The sequence below is a fragment of the Lissotriton helveticus genome, chromosome 4_1, assembly GCF_964261635.1.
Source record: "Lissotriton helveticus chromosome 4_1, aLisHel1.1, whole genome shotgun sequence".
Taxonomy (NCBI): Eukaryota; Metazoa; Chordata; class Amphibia; order Caudata; family Salamandridae; genus Lissotriton; species Lissotriton helveticus.
Genome location: NC_136063.1, coordinates 586,506,933 through 586,523,350, shown reverse-complemented (window position 1 = coordinate 586,523,350; position 16,418 = coordinate 586,506,933). Strand labels below are relative to the sequence as shown.

The following is a 16,418-nucleotide window of genomic DNA, read 5'->3' as shown; positions in this document are numbered from 1 at the left end:
AACATAAAAGTCGAATACGAAACAAGACTCTAACCTCAAGTTTGGTATCTCACTGGACAGAAATGAAACATACAATCCCCCAACTAAGATTTCAAGTTTTGGAACAGATTCAACAAAAACCTGACCGTAATAATGAAAATCTGTTATCACGGAGAGAGATTTGGTGGATTGATTTTTTACAGACCCAAACTCCGAAAGGACTCAATGATAAAATTGATATGTTATGTTTCCTATAAAATATCAAATATGAACTATCTTTGAATTTGACACTCACAGTGGACTTCCTAAATAGAGTGTGTAATTGCATATAGAATAACATAGGATAGATGTTCACACTGTAACTATAACACTGAAACTATGGGTTCTTATGTAATGATCAACTAACATTTCTAGTGAAAGGATTTAGTAACATGTGATAGGAATAACCGTAATGCATACTAAGCCATGGGGATTACCTATACAATCATTCACACATTTAGAATAATTTGATTTGTTTTCATAAGGATTTATTAGTTATGCTAATAGAATCTATTTAGAATGTGCTTCAAGATTTCTTCTATGTTTATAGTCAACGTTCCTTTAGCACTCTACCTCCATCATAATACTTAGCGCATCCTGCGCATAATTTTTTTGAAGAGTTAATTTACAATGTCATCATAGGGATTAATCGTAATCACCCTAGGACCTTTCAGTCTTTATAACAAACATTTTTCTGTTTGAACATCAGAGCATATCCGCTCCGTAGTCTGTTGTCCATAGCCATACCATCGAGTTTCAGAAATTCGGGAATCCCGTCAGGTCATTTTAAAACCTCGTACGCCATCCAGTAACTGAGCGAACTACTCCCGTAGTCCGTTGTCCATATCAACACCAGTCAAGCGTGGAGAAACTCCGGAGGAACGCCGCGTTAAACTTCAGCTTCGAATGCGTTATGACCTACGAGCAGTCTTCTTATCAGGTACTTGTCACGCAATCGACTAAAAATAGCAGGCAGCTCCCAGATAAGGGAGTTTAAAACATAATCTAAACATATTTTTCGAACTACATTTGTCATGCAGGACAGTCGAGCCTAACTACAAGGGCATTATCAGAAAACTTTTCAACCCGCACGTGAAGCCACCGCGTCTGCGACTTCACCATTCTGCTCACGATAGGTAAATTCTTTTTCAGGTCATAGACTATCATGGCCATATTTGCAATTATTGATCCCATTTTTATGTTTTGCTCGTTTCCATTTTCTACCATAGAATTCACCAACGTAACGCCTGGAAAGCCGCCAAGTTTAACATTGCGAGCTATAAAATAGGTATATCATAAACATCTTAGTTCTTTGCTTGAAATGTAGTGAGGACCAGCGGTATATTTATACACATTCTCATGCTTTCTTTAAAAATACAGGAGCATCGGTACGAGGCACAAGGGACCGGTTTTATATTTCTCAGCCCTAACGCAAACAGTGAATCAGGTAAATTATAACCGTGCCCACGGTGACTGTATTTTTTCAACTAGGGTTTAGTTTTTATTTATTCGTGATTATTCATTTTTCAGCTACCGCTTCAACTAAAAACCAAAGATCTCCCAACCATATCGAATTTTAAACTTACGGTAACACAACCAGTTATTCTGCTTACATAGCATCTTTGGCATTTGGAAGGATCGGTGAATAATCACAGCGTTATTATCTATTTCATAGGCGTAATCTGGCACAATCATTTGATTCTCCACCATTGAACTTTCTCCATACACCGTATGACAGTGATTACTCATGGTGAGTGTGTTGTTAACAGTTGTTGTTTTTTTCGAACTTTGGTTAACTATTATCTAACCACGTGAGAGACATTCACCATAGTCCCACAGTGTTTATACCTCAGATAGGCTATGTAACCGTCCACTTGTTCTCATTAGTAATCGCACAACAGTTTATGTTCTCTCAATATGCATAGCAAACATATATTCTTTTTGATAGTTGGTGACATAGATTATTAAGGCATCTACAGGGATATGATTGTTTATATGTATATATAACACCATACTGAAAAAAGGTTATCTTTACAGATTTTTTTGCATGTAGCAAACAATATCAATTGAGGATTGTTGAGTAAAGCAGAATTGAGTTTGTATCCAATGAACCTATGAATCACGAAATGTGTCTAAAGTCTGAGGTTAATCATGTTTATCATATTGTTTTGCAGTGCCCCTGATGAAGGGATTTTTATCCCGAAATGCATTGGGATAGGAAACTTTTTCTTTTTAAACAATGAAATTTAGTTTATACAACTCAACCAATTGAAAAAGTTGTTCACTAAAGAAGCAACAAAGAATGTGATTGCAACAAGAAAAATGTTTATTACGTATCTTTGAGAAAAGTCACAACAATAAATTTGTTGAAAAATTCTAAAGCATATGGTTCTTAATTTTGAAAACAACAAGCAGATGGATTTCTGCTAAAGGTAGTGCAGAAAGGGTCTATTGACAACTGTCATTAGCATATTTCAACTAATTCATAGTGGAGTCTGGCCGCTCCTCCCCTCCCAGCACACCCGTGGACAAGCAAACAAAAAATTGTACTAAGGCTTAAAACATATCAAACAGGACTGCATTTCACAAACCCCAAAAAAAAAAAAAATCTTTTTAATATGGGCAGGAACAGAAATACAGTTGCTAAACAATATTGCAATTCTCAATTCAAAGAATCCCAGAATTCAAGTAACTTACACCACAAGTAGAACTAAAATAGCGTTTCTAGACGTAAATGTGGAAATAGAGGGTGACAAAATCACCACGACATTGTATCGAAAACCTACAGATAAAAACAGTTTGCTGCATCATCAAAGTTTCCATCCACAAAATTTGTTAAAAAATTTACCATACTCCCAATTTCTAAGATTACGGAGAATTGTTACAAAAAAAGAAAGAAGTGCAGAATAAATCACAGAGTACAAGGAGAAGTATGAGAAAAGAGGATATCCTAAGAAACTCCTGGATGAAGCTCAAGTCAGAGCAATGAATCAAGAGCGCAGAAACTTGCTAAAGAAAAAATTTAAACCAGACGGAATGTGTTTGTATCCAAATATTCAATTAACTCACAAAAAATAAAAATATCATCAATAAACGTTGGGAAATGTTACAGTTGGAAGCAGATTTCCACAACATTTTTGCAGATAGACCTCTGTTTGCATTTACACGTTCATCGAACATTAAGGAACTGCTTGACAAAAAAGAAGTTAAAAAAACAAAAAAATCTGAAAGGTATGCGCAGATGCGCGAATTGTGTGCATTGCAATAATACAATCACTGGAAATTCTATTTGTCATCCGCATACTGGACAAACTATTAAGTTGAATTATGAAGGAGATTGCAACACTGACCATGTTATCTATTCTATTAAATGTCCGCGTGGATTATTATATATTGGAAAGACAGAGCGAAAAATAAAGACACGAATTTCAGAACATAAAAGTAGGATTAGAAATAAATCAACGACTTCTCCATTGGCCATGCATTGGCAAAACAAACAACACACCATAGCACAGCTTAGGTTTCAAATACTAGAGGTAGTACTGGCCCGAGAAGGTACTAATATGAATAGGAAATTATTACAAAGAGAGTCCTTTTGGATAAAAACATTGAATACTCTGACCCCAGAAGGTCTTAATGACCGGATTGAACTGAGTAGCTTTTTATGAATTACATACAGTGTGTAGAAAACATTAATACAGGTTGCTAGTATTGTATATTGCTTCAATATATGGATTATATCAGAATGGTAAAAAAGTTTCTATGTTGACCCCTCTTTTTTCTATTTTCTATTTATTTATTTATTGTTTGATTCACTTATTTCACTGTAAGCGTTCTTTATTTTGATTTAACATGAAATAGACACAATTACTAGTGAAATCAACTTTGTCATAAGCTAATGTCATGTAATCACATTCGAAACATGAAGTGCAATTGTCATAAAAGGTGGAGTCTCTACTTACTTTTCCATAATGGTAACAATCTTTAGTTGGGTGATTCTGCTCAATACCTGGAAAAGCAGCTCCCTCCGTGCCGGAGCAAAAGTTTCAACTCTTTCCATGCCTGCATGTCTATGGGCAGGGAAAGAGATGAAACCTCCACTTCCGACGAGAGCACTTTGACAGCTCCCGCCCGCTGGAACCAGAGTGTTTTCTTTAGCTTGGCGGGAGCTAAAGCAGAGAGCTATGTCCCGGGGGTGGGCACCCAGGGACATAGCAGGATCCGGCCCTGGGGGGTGATGGTACCCGTGCTTGGCTCTAGGAGGGGGGGGCATGTGGACCTCCCCTTTGATCTGCACGGGCCGGTCCTGGAGGGGTGGTCCCTGGGGTTGTATATGACCCGTGAGAGGGGGGGCATGTCGCTCCCTCCCAGTGTTAAATATATTATAGCCCCAGCTAGGTGGTGGTCGTTGGGGCCCATGAGGGGTCCGCATGCCTCCCTCATTTCTTTAAATCTTGCCAGAGGGAGGTGGCGATGTCAGGGGCTTGAACCCACCCCAGGAGGAGGACCCCCCTCCAAATTTAAAATAAAACCCTAGAAAGTGGTAGAGTAGTAGAGAAGTGTGCGAGTAAAGTAGTAGAGAAGTGTGGCTCAAAGGTTAGAGCGGCAGACCCTGATGCAGTTGTCTGGCCGGGACCAGGGTTCAATTCCCGCCTCGGCGGGTCTCGGGCTCAATTTCCTCGGACCTGATAATTCTCGCCTCTGTGCCTATTCTAATCATGAGTTCCACTCTGCACCTCTGGGCAATAGCTTGCTTAATCTCTACAACAGCCCCAGCAACGCTGAGGATGCCTGACTTCACCTTGGGGGTGCCCGGGACTGGGCTCCTCACAGGGAAAGGCCTGGAAGGGTTCCTCTGCGGTATTCGTACAAGCACTGAGATGCCTACGGGTAGTCGTGCGCTATACAAGTGCGTAATCAATCAATCAATCAAGGTGGTGGTCCCTGGCACACAAAAGAGCCAATGGAAGAGGTTGTGCACGCCCCCCTAGCATTTTATTATAAAAGCCCCAGTGAGGTGGTCTACTTTTTTGGGGGACCAATTTGGAAACCACTATGGAGATTCGTCAAACGGTCCTAAAGATATAGGCAAGTCAGAAAACGCTTTTCCTTTGGAAACATGGTCCTAACTGCCACTACGTTATATATCTATATCTCCTGTATCCATTATGCTCAGTTTGGGTAAATTGGAATATTTAAGACTATAATTTTTGCAGTTGCCACTACCACTTGCTTTAGGCCTATGGGTGATTTCTTTTTACAGGAGTGGTGGGGAGGATGGTTGGGTTCTTGGTGAAGTTTTTATGTTCTTTTGATATGTTTTCCTCATAGAATTTAATGATGTTATTGCAGCGCTGAGATGAAGGTGTTAGCTTGTTTGTTAGATTGATTATGCTGGAAATTTGTCTGAAAATCTGTAGGAGTCCATTTGTGAGGTTAGAGGTATAATGTAGGTGTTGAAGATAAAAACTTTTCTTGGCTCTTTTTACAGTTTTATAGTAACCTGTCATTTGGACTTAACATTTTGTTTTGTCGTTTTCTGAATTGGATTTAAAACATGATCATTCATTGTACCCCATTCTTTACATTTCAGCTAATTTCTCATTGTACCATTTCTGCGCAGTTTTAAAAAAATATATATATTTTAAATAATTTACTGTGTCTTGAGGACATAGTGGCAAGTTTATCAAGTGTTAACACAATATTGTCTTCGAGAGTTGAGCATTTCATTGAATGAGCAGATGATATTATTTGAGTGAATTTCCATGGCGGTTTCTCCATTAGGTCTCAGGGACTGCACCCCTCCTAAATTCCTACATATTTACGTACAAATATATTAAATAGATCGATTTATTTAGAGATACGATCATATCTCAACAAATCGATGTATTTACATCTGGGCTGTCTGTTTCAGGCTTCCTGCTCCGCCTCGTTCTGAAGAAGGAGACGGAAGCCAGGCAGTAAATTAATTTTCTACAGTGTGATGTAGAATGCAGGGTGTTGCAAAGCCCTTCATTGCCATTGTGGTCTGTGGTGGTATGCACTCTGTAGGCTTGTGATGTGATCATCGTCACAGTTTCAGGCTTCGGATATTTCATCCCTGTGAGATTTCAGACATCAGTCATTGACAGACAATGGATCTCACCCTTTCGTCACACGTGGGAGTGGATGTAAGCAAGTCTGATTTGGTGCCTTGCTCTCTGTAATGGTAAGTGTTTGAATGCTAATCTCTGGTGTTATGTATATTCTTCTGAGAATCCTCACCATGCTAACATCTCCCACTGTGACCCCCCCAGCCCCTGGCTGCACGTCACTGGCCCCATTAGAACTGGAGCTGCCGCATTTGTTCCCCTGCAAAATGGATCAAAAAGGCGAACAGGCCAGCCAGAGTTCTTGTTCCCTTGTGAAGTTGATCTAAATATCCAAGTTAACGGCAACGTTTAAATATATGTGCTTACATTGGACAGTTCTCTGACGTATGATGGTTTCCAACGAGTTAGACAAGATGTCCTCATAGTTTTCATTATTTGTTCATGACCAACATTTCTAATATGTTTGTGCTCTGATAGCCCTGCAAAGATCCCGTGGGGATAATTTGGGAGTCACAGCCAGAGAGCTTCTTGAGTGATCCTAAACCTATATATCTCAATTATTAATGAAGAGGTGCATGAAATGAAAGTGGGGATATGGGCACCATAGAGAACTTTTTGATGCTTGTTGATATCTAACACTTCAAAGACTGTTGAAGGTAGGAGACCGGTGTGGTGAAATGGCTTTGTGCAATCTTAACATTACTTTAGTATTGGAGAGCAAAAAATATAATAAGGATTGTTTATATTACACTGGTTGTGTATTTTGGGAAATTTTAAATCCAAGTTTGCTACCAGGCCACCATCATTTGGACCATGCTCAAGCTGGAAACTTAGTAGACTCAAGGCATAAGCTTAGTGTCATGCCTTTCACCATCATTGTTGTACAACGCCAATAGTAGTGCTGGCCTCAACCTCACACCCACGTATCAGCACATCTCAGAATCCCAGGTGGAAAGAAACCACGGCCTTTCATTTACAGAACATACCCCAGTGTCCCCACATTTGGGCAGACCAGGGAATCCCTTGCAAGAACTGACAAACACATCCAATTCCTTCCTTGCAGGAATGGCTGCAAGTCTTGGGAACAAAATGCGGCATAACCAAGGAGAATGTGCACCTTGCACAATGTGTAGATGTACGTGCTCTGAGCTCATGTATACTTGTGTACTGTTGAGGACCATTTCCACAGCTATAGTACTTTTGCCACATTACTTTGTCCTCTGCCCAGCGTCATCATGTAATTATCTCATGCCAGTCCTTTTCTCCCTATTGCTCCTGTGTTCCTATTGCCAGTGCCCTCATGAGTATGCTCAGGTCACAGCCCTGGTCCCATCCTCTGTGCCGCTCTATGCCTGTTCCTGTGCATTATCCCCATATCAGTAGAAGAGCTCCAAATTCTGTGCCAGAGTCCCAATGTGTGTGTGTGTCTGTCACTTGAACCGTCAGTCCACCAGTGTGTGACATTAAAACTTGCCCTGTCTTCATGCCCCTAAGTTAAGGCTGATGCCAAAAACATGGATTGATTTATGAACAATGAATGTTAAAAACATTAATGCACTATTCAGCAATTTGTTCCTGTCTTATTTCACATGCTTAACTTAATCTTGCATTCCCCAAGAGATAGCTATTTTATAATGTAATTGTATTTTTTTCAGTGCATACTTTGAGTCGCACAAAGAATCAGAGGGAGAGGCCCTAATGGGAGACCGTACTACTCCCTACCTGAATGTAAACTTGATGAAAGTACGTTCTCAAAATTAAAAAAGGAGGGGGGACAAGAAAAAGAGAGATCCCTAAGATGGTGTAATAAGTGTTGGAGCCAAGAAGTTATGTGCCCTATTCGTAGTGGGAGAGACCTTTCATGGATGAGAATCCTCTCTCACCCAAGGGTGACATGCTTCATCACAGGGTTCCCTCCTCAGACAAGGGAAGCAAGGTCCCTGGTGTGGGCTTCAACTACTCTGGACTAGAAGAGGAGCTGAGGGGTTTTGAGGAAGGGACCAAAGATAAGGATGGTGAGAGGCAGAGTGTAGAAAGGTTTGCAAAGGGATTAAAACTGTATCTAGGAGACCAAATATCATTATTGTGCTGTCTCTTAGGACAGGATTAAAAAGAAGAGGACTAGGGGTTATCAGCAAATATACCCCTAATTTAGGTTAACATGTTTCTGCCTATTGGCGACCCCAACCTGGGTTGAGGGGCATTCTTCAGGACCCAAAAGTTAAGTCACTCTGCATCCAAGTTATTGAGATAACGTTAACGTGTATAAATGTGTACTGACCACGCTGTAACAGTAGCCTGTAAATGTGAAAGATGGCCCAGAAATTGCAGAAAGGAGGGTAGATCGACTCATCTGCTAGGTGCTATTCTAATGCCTCTCTTCAGCCTTATGGGTACCCCACTACGTACAGCCAAGAAGTCTGTGTCCTTTCAGCTAGGAGGGTCGGGGGACTTTCAGTGAGTTTACATACTTTGAGCCATGCCAGGTGTTTGAGGGGCTTTAATTGTGCACACCGGCACTAAGGCTGAAGCCAAACAAAGTGCCTGTTATTGTGTTGGCCTCTCTGCAGAGCATACAGAACAATGTGTATGTATTACATGTGCAACTGAAATTCTGTGCAAAAGATTGTGAAGGGGGTACTCGGATGTCAAAATATTTGCAAGGCAAAAGTAAGAGAAAATAAAATGCTTACATTTGAGAGAGTGCAGTGTATGTTCGGGGGCAGTGAAGTGAGGGAGATGCGAGGAAGTGCATTCGTGGAAGAGTGAAAAGAGGGTGCTGAAGAGGAAAGAGAGGTGGTTGAAGATGTGCAAATGGACAAGATATGTAAAGAAAAAGAGGATGCATATCTAACATAAAGCACATGTAACTGAAGGCCAAAACTCCTTCCACAGGCTTTAATGCTATTTAATTCACAGACTCACAATTTCACAATTGAAACATTCCCAATGTTAATCATTTATAACAAATGCCTGTTGTTACTCATTTATCTTAAACAGCTAACAACCATTGACAAAGCCAATCGAACTGACCGGTTTTAGGTGTGTCAGTTGTTGTGTCATTTATCTGGATGCAATTACATCTCGGAGAGAAACCAAAATATCGGTCAGGTGTCACACTATGGGAATCACAAAAATGTATTTGACATGTTCCTTTATAGAGAACCCCTCATATTTCTCATCCCACTTAGACTTGTCTGCACATATTTCTATATAACTGGTTGCAGCCAGCAGCTGTGGGTGCTTCCTGAAGCCTGGTTAGAGCATTTTTTCCAAAGTTAATGCTGCATGCAGTGCAAGACACTGGGAAAGCATACATTTAAAAGGGCTAAAGCTGTCAGGCTGTACAATTCACACATTCCAGTAACTTAAACATATTAGTGCAGTAAGATATGGTGCAGTTTTCAATGTGTTTAATATTTCAAAACTATATGTTTCCAAAGCTTTATAAGCCTTGCTTAATCACTACATTAATTGGCTTTAAAATGCACCATTTGACAATTTGTTCCCCATTTTTTTCTCGGGAGAGGGACCCACCCTGGACCCCAAGTTGTCCATTAGACTTGTTTGTGTTGCTCGCTATATAGAAGTCATGCCCAACGTTTATGCCCACCACTTTCAAATATCACCAGCTGCCACTGCTGAACATTTGAAGAAACTCAAAGTGGCTGATTTTTTGGAATCCCCTAACATCAATGTTTTATCTAGAATTCAGATCATCCTCTGTGGGATGTGACTGAGAAACCGAATTTGAGCTTGTAGTGATCGAACTACAATACTGTGGTGAAAGCAATGTTCCTTAAAGTGAGGTTCCAGCTGTCTTTTATCACTGACTTAAAAGAATAATGATTGTGGGAACTAGTTCCAGAGGATTGGGAGGTAACCTAGAAAGATGTTTTTAAACTAACAGAGGGTGCAGACAAGTGAAGGAACCCTAGGGCATTACATTCTACTTGGCCAAAGGAGAAGCACTTTGTAAAGTCATACATTACTAAGGCATCTACGAACTCCAGCGCAGTGTGCACTGACTGACTCAGGGATACAGACCCACTCAGAATCTTCTATCAATTCTGGTCAGCAGCTTACACTGCAGAGGAGGAGAAGGGTCAGCCGCATGGTACCCTCTGTACAGCAGAGGTTTGGGATGTGTTTATTTTGAAGCTAGAGTTCTAAATTCCGCATTGCGGCTCAAGGTAGTTGAGGACTTCCAGACTAATGAGGTGATGCCTTGTTTCTAAGCATCCTATAATTTCCTATGAAGCCCTTGCACAGATGTGGCGGTAATGCTTTTAGACTCTTTATGTGCCTTAACAATGCCCGTCTATATTGATGGTCACATGCACATCCATTGGCTTCCAGTGTGTATGTAATGTATTGCAAATATGAGTCAATTTAACAACCTGGGTTTGCGATACAATGCAAGCACATCTGGATAGCTCATCACTGTCTATGTGCCCCTGGATTACAATTTTATTCTATAGAGAACTTGTTACAAAAGCTCGATTTCAGGTATGCTGGTAAAAATGAAAGTGCAAGACCTAGGAAGGCTCCACACTTTAACCTTATTTTCACCCTGCTTTTCTGTCACAATTTGGCACCTAAATAATACAGTTTTTATTTGTATGCCAACCGCCCCAGGCAGTTGGCATCGACACCTACACTCATGCTTCCGTACCCAGGTGTACGCTTGCCGCTTTGCACACAATTGTAGCACACTCATTTTCTTGAGACTAGGTCAGTTTTACACTCCCACAAAATCCATGCAGAACTCGTGCAAAAAACAGTCCACCACAATTGTGGCAAACTCCACACTCGCCACTTCCTTACTCCGTGCATGGGAAGTTCTGGATTTATAAGGCTGGCAGTCCCAGTCCTGTTGCCACCAGTTCATGCCTGCACGCATACTCTGCGAGTAACTGAGGCAGAACCTTTAATTAAGAGGGTTCGGCATAAACGTAAATTGTGTCACCCCATTTTACAAACGACAAAGCACTGTTCAACACTCCTTTAAAATGGGTGTCTTCATGTGAAGGGAATGAAATTTAGGTTTTGAATAAGATTGCTTTCTCTCCTGTGTTTCCCTACCCTAATAGTTGTCTAATTGTTGCTTTGGGAACAGGTTGGGTAGAAATGCTTGGGTTGATCATTTCACCAGTACCTGTAAGGAGTGGAACCTAGTGGACGACTGCAGACGTTAAATGAAAACACATTCATTTCTGCTCTTTTTTTAATTTGGTGATGTTTGCTTTTGCAGAGCTGTAAAGAATTCAGATGACCGCGAAGCCAGGTTTTCCATGCATCTGGCCAGTGCCTTTGCAGGTATTGGCTTTGGAAATGCTGGGGTTCATCTCTGGTAAGTTCAGATCCCTTAACTGTGTAAATGTTGGGTCTCCTGCTACTGTGGGCTGAGATTATTAAGTTATATTTTGCTGGATTACATGGAATACCTAAAGGATTCAGTTTTGTGACCTCGACCTCTTTAACTGGTCCTACAAAAGTTCTGACGAACAATTGTGGGATAACCAGGCGTCACTGTCACCCAGCTACTATAACAAAACTTAAAACTTAATTGTACTAAAGATAAGAAGCGAAACCTTGTCTATGGTCTCGCCAATATAACTGAGTGAGCCAAGAGATGTCATGATTAGCCCAACATGTGAGCCAAAGGATACCTTTACCACTTTCCAGGCATGAGGAGAAATGAACCCATCTCGCAGGAACCAGAGTTACTGAAGGGCAAGGCGAGGTAAAGCATGCTGCTTGTGCTGAAAGCCCAGATGGTGCTCTTAATAGCAGAAAGAGAACAGGTCTTGAGTAAGGGGGGGTGTGGTGGTCTACATTGTTTCTATACACATGTTAAAAGTAAGAAATGCTTATTTTCTATGGAAGTACGTAGGGCTCTGCGCTTAGCATGCAGTTTTTGCAAATTTGAGAATTAAGATACCTTTCATAAGAGCTGTTACATCTTTAAAAGATTCATGACTTTTCCTTTATGGTAGCTAGGGAAACCAATATTCTGCACCAGGACTCATATGTAAGAATCATTATTTCTGAACATTTACTCACACACCAACAAGGTAATTTTGTTAATTAAATACAAATGATTATATGTACATACACCAGACAACTCCTTAGCTACGGTCATCACTGCTTTTGAAGCCATAGTTTCTCCTGTTGAATGTAAGAACACTTTACAATCAATGTCTCTCGGGTGCACTAGCTAAATCCTCTACCTTGCCCAACTAAGCAACGAAGCCAGTCTGCATAGAGCAGATGCGTTTGTACAGTTTGACTAAAGTGCCATGTGGTGTCATACAGTTTTGATGCAACCAGACTACTCACATCTTCAATTAGTCAGGAGAACGCTGCAAAATAGTTGAGATATTTGGGTGTGTCTGCATTGTAATGTTAAACATAGGACCTTTCTATCTAAATGAACTCTTATTCAATACTCACACATCCAATATCCATTGTAAGAAACAAGATTTACTAGCATTGTGAACTTGGCGGACATCTTCTCAGGTCAATACAGAACCATATTTAAGCACCACATATGGAATTCTTGCTAGTTGGTGGTTACAGCAACTGGGCTCCTTTCACCAACTTAAAAACCAATGGGTGTTTCACCAGTGGTCTTCTATCAACAGTGTCATTACCTGCAGAGATCAGCTATCCGAAGATGGTCACTGATAATGTGCTTTACTCTTGACTGTTGGATTAGTCAAGAAGATTAGAACTTATACTAGATCTGCTAAAAATTATTAAACCAATTTAGCAGTCCGCATAAAGTACTGAAACAGAAGAGTAAAGTACTTTAGTGGAATGATTAAAAGCCAGGAGGATTTGTAGAGGAAATACGCTAACGCAGTAGAGTTTGAAATTGCTCAACCTAACAAGATCGGCTACCCTGCCTGTACTATGTTGGAATCTACAATTGAGCTCAGTTGATGTATTAGCAAGGTAGTAACGAAAGAATGTCTATATTATTAAAGGGCAAAACATAACATATTTTAATTTAAGCCAGTAACACTTGGAGCCAAGTAGGATCAAAAAATATAATTTAGTACGTCGCATATATATTATGTTACAATTATTTACATTGGACCATAACAATACTTTTCCACGATAATTAAAGGGTTTTGAGATGACTTGTAGATGTTTACAAATCGAGAAGAGACATTTTGATATATAAAAATGTTAATAATTCCGTCCTGAAATGTCTGAGGTTTTTTCTGAGCCTCAAGAGAAGGCAAGAAGATTGGAATCCTAATTGAACAGTAGTATTAGAAATTGGGTCTCTAGTTGACAGAGGTATGCACCCTGTCCAAGTAGGGACCACAAGCCTAGTCAGGGTAAGTCAGATACACACTCTAAATTAACTTGGTAGCTTGGCACAGAGCAGTCAGGCTTAACTTAAGAGGCAATGTATAAAGTATTTATGCAACACTTAATACAGTAAAACAGTGAAAAACACCACACAAAAATAATCCACACCAGGTTAGAAAACAAAAGCTTAATTTAACTAAGAACAGCAGACCAATATGTCAAAAATCCAATTAGGAGAACTTGAGATATGGTTTTTTAAAGAATTAGGTGAAAATAGCTCATAAAAGCGTTTAGAGCCAACTGTGGTTCTGTGGTCGCGCCAGACAAGGACAAATTCACAAGTTCAGGCTGATCGTTATGGGGCATGGGCCACTGCAGGGACACCCCCTGCACCCGCTGAACACAGTACCTTAAATCCTGGTGCGCAGTGTTAATATGTAAGGCTTGGTGTCATCTGGCGTCGGTTCCAATACAGACCACAGATGTCAGAGCACCTTAGACCAACTTCCAAGGGTCAAGGGCTGGGGTGGCACCACTTGGCATTGTAAACATACAGATGGCAGAGTTCAGGTGCTGTAGCAGGTGAGTTGGAAGTCTTTTGTGTCCTTGAGAATTCAGAAAACAGGAGGCGAGGCAGCAAGCCCTTGGTTTCACTTTGGTTACTGGTTGGAAAGTGCAGGTCGAGTCCTTCTCACTACCAGCCAAATGGGGGGCAGCAGGTCAGTACAGCAGAGCAGGAGTCAAGCTGAGTGACAGTTTTTCAGCAGCATAGCAGTCCTTCTTCCTGGCAGGGTATCCACAGATCAAGATGTGTACTCAAGTGGTGGTGTCTGAGATCCAGTAGTTATACTTTGGTGCTGATTTTAGAAGGTGGGAGAAGCTTCTAGACAGTGGCTTTGAATTGCAGGGAATCCCCTTCCTCCCTTGCTCAAAGCTGGCTAGAGTGATGATGCAGGGTCGTTAGGCCTACTGTGTGGAGACAGGGCACAGCCTAATCAGGTGCAAGTGGGGCTGTGCTTATCTCCACCCTACGCATCAACCCATTTAATAGCCCATTAAGGCCCATCAAGTCACACCTAAGCTCCCATTGTGGGTGGCTGTCTAGCGGAAATGCACAAGGCCCATCTGTCACCCACCCCAGAAGTGTATTCCAAGACCGACAGAAGGCACAAAATGGTTAAAGTAATAAAATGCCAACTTTCTAAAAGTAGCATTTTCAGTCTTGCAACCTAAAATCCAACTTTCCCATCAGTTGTGGTTTTAAGTGAATTTAAAAGTTTTTCACTACCTGGACATGTAAACCTTTTTAAATACACTGCACCCTGCCCTTGGGACTGCCTAAGGCCTACCTTAGGGGTGACTTATATGTATTTAAAAGGATGGTTTGGGCATGGCAATACAGTTAAATGGCCAGGTAGACATAGCAGTTTAAAACTGCACACAGGCTCTGCAATAGCAGGCATAAGACCTGTTTAAAGGGCTACTGAAGTGGGTGGCACAATCCGTGCTGCAGGTGCACCTGTAGCATTTAATTTACATGCCATGGGCACATGTGGTGTGCTTTACTAGGGACTTATAAGTAAATTAAATGTTAATTCTGGACAAGTCAATGTTACCATGTTTTAAGTAGATAGCACGTGCATTTTAGCTCTGTCTTGCAGTGGTAAAGTGCCCATAGCAGTAAAACCAACAAAAACGAATTCAACAAAATGGGGTGGTGGAAGGCAAAACATTTGGGAGTGACCCTGCAGAGAGGGTTATGTCCAACAAGTAGTTTTAATGGAACGTACAATAAATGTACCTATGCAGTTTTCAAAAACTGATGCAGCGACATAAAATCCCATCCCATCCCATCCCATCAAGTATACCAGGAAGGGCTCACCTTATATAATGTGCAGTCGGTTAAACATAGAGAAGACCTCTTTTCACATAAACACTAGGTGCACAAAGCTTGGTTTATAAATAATTATACTTATTTTAACCATTGAACCAATAGTTTACACTTTAGTTTACACTTTAGTTCAGTTTCACTTCATCGCTCAAGTACCCCAGATCCTTACACCAGAAAGCACTCTGCCATGAATAGACCATCAAAAAGGGAAAATGCCTCAATGAAAGCAATACCAATATTTTTTTAAATAGGTATGATCCGATAGCTCTCATTTTCTATTGAATAAATACATCGACTGTGAACTACCGAGGCACCTATAAATACTTGCTCCTCCTCAAGCTTATCAGACAAATCACCCAAGCCTGCATGACCTTGCTTGCGCCCGTTGGGACAAAGCATCATTGTGTACAGACCAAATTCAGCACTACGAAACATGCTTGGACAGAAACAGTGATAGAATGATTTCAACTTGTCCCACACTCGTCTTACTCACAACAAGCCTGCATAGGTGCAATAACAATATCAGGACACTTCTCAGGGCCTCGTGCACAGCACATAACAATTCCCACATAAGACATGCTCCAATCATGCACTCTTCATGCATATGGGCTTTGGCTAACACCAAACAGTTGAGGCTTCTGTCACACAAGTCTGACTCGCAGCACAGTGGCTAAGCAATCACTCATCGAAGCTCCCGCTTGCAACTATTTTCAAACTAAAAGACTACACAGTATTTTTAGGTTACCCAATGGCAGCTACATGCTACATAAATGCCAATACCATTATTTTTTTCTTATTAACTTTATTTATTTGTCATGGGTAACAATTAACACAGGTGTTCAGTCCATAATGAGCCTTCATGAATAGCATAGAAATAGCCACATTAGTTACATTCCCGGTCATTGGGTCCCTCTTCAGAGCTCGGGCAACTGCTACTCAACCAGCAGTCCTCTGCAGAGTTCCCTCCACGCTCTTAGGTCCTCTTCTAGTTTCTCGTCTCTGCAATACCTTTTCATGTGCACCTCTTCAACTAAGGTCCATTCACGTGCATCCCTCAGCCACACCGTGACCTCAGGAGGCCGCACCCCCAT

The 16,418-nt window shown here is 40.9% G+C and overlaps 1 protein-coding gene across 2 annotated transcripts in view; it reads left to right on the top strand.

Annotated features, from left to right (window-relative positions):
• Positions 1-16,418, top strand: part of ADHFE1 (alcohol dehydrogenase iron containing 1) — a 388,378-nt gene that overhangs the window by 314,793 nt on the left and 57,167 nt on the right. For both annotated transcript variants that reach the window (XM_078687223.1, XM_078687222.1), the window contains one exon: positions 11,365-11,463. In XM_078687223.1, coding sequence (XP_078543349.1) covers positions 11,365-11,463 — 99 coding nt within the window. The remainder of the gene's footprint in view (positions 1-11,364; positions 11,464-16,418) is intronic.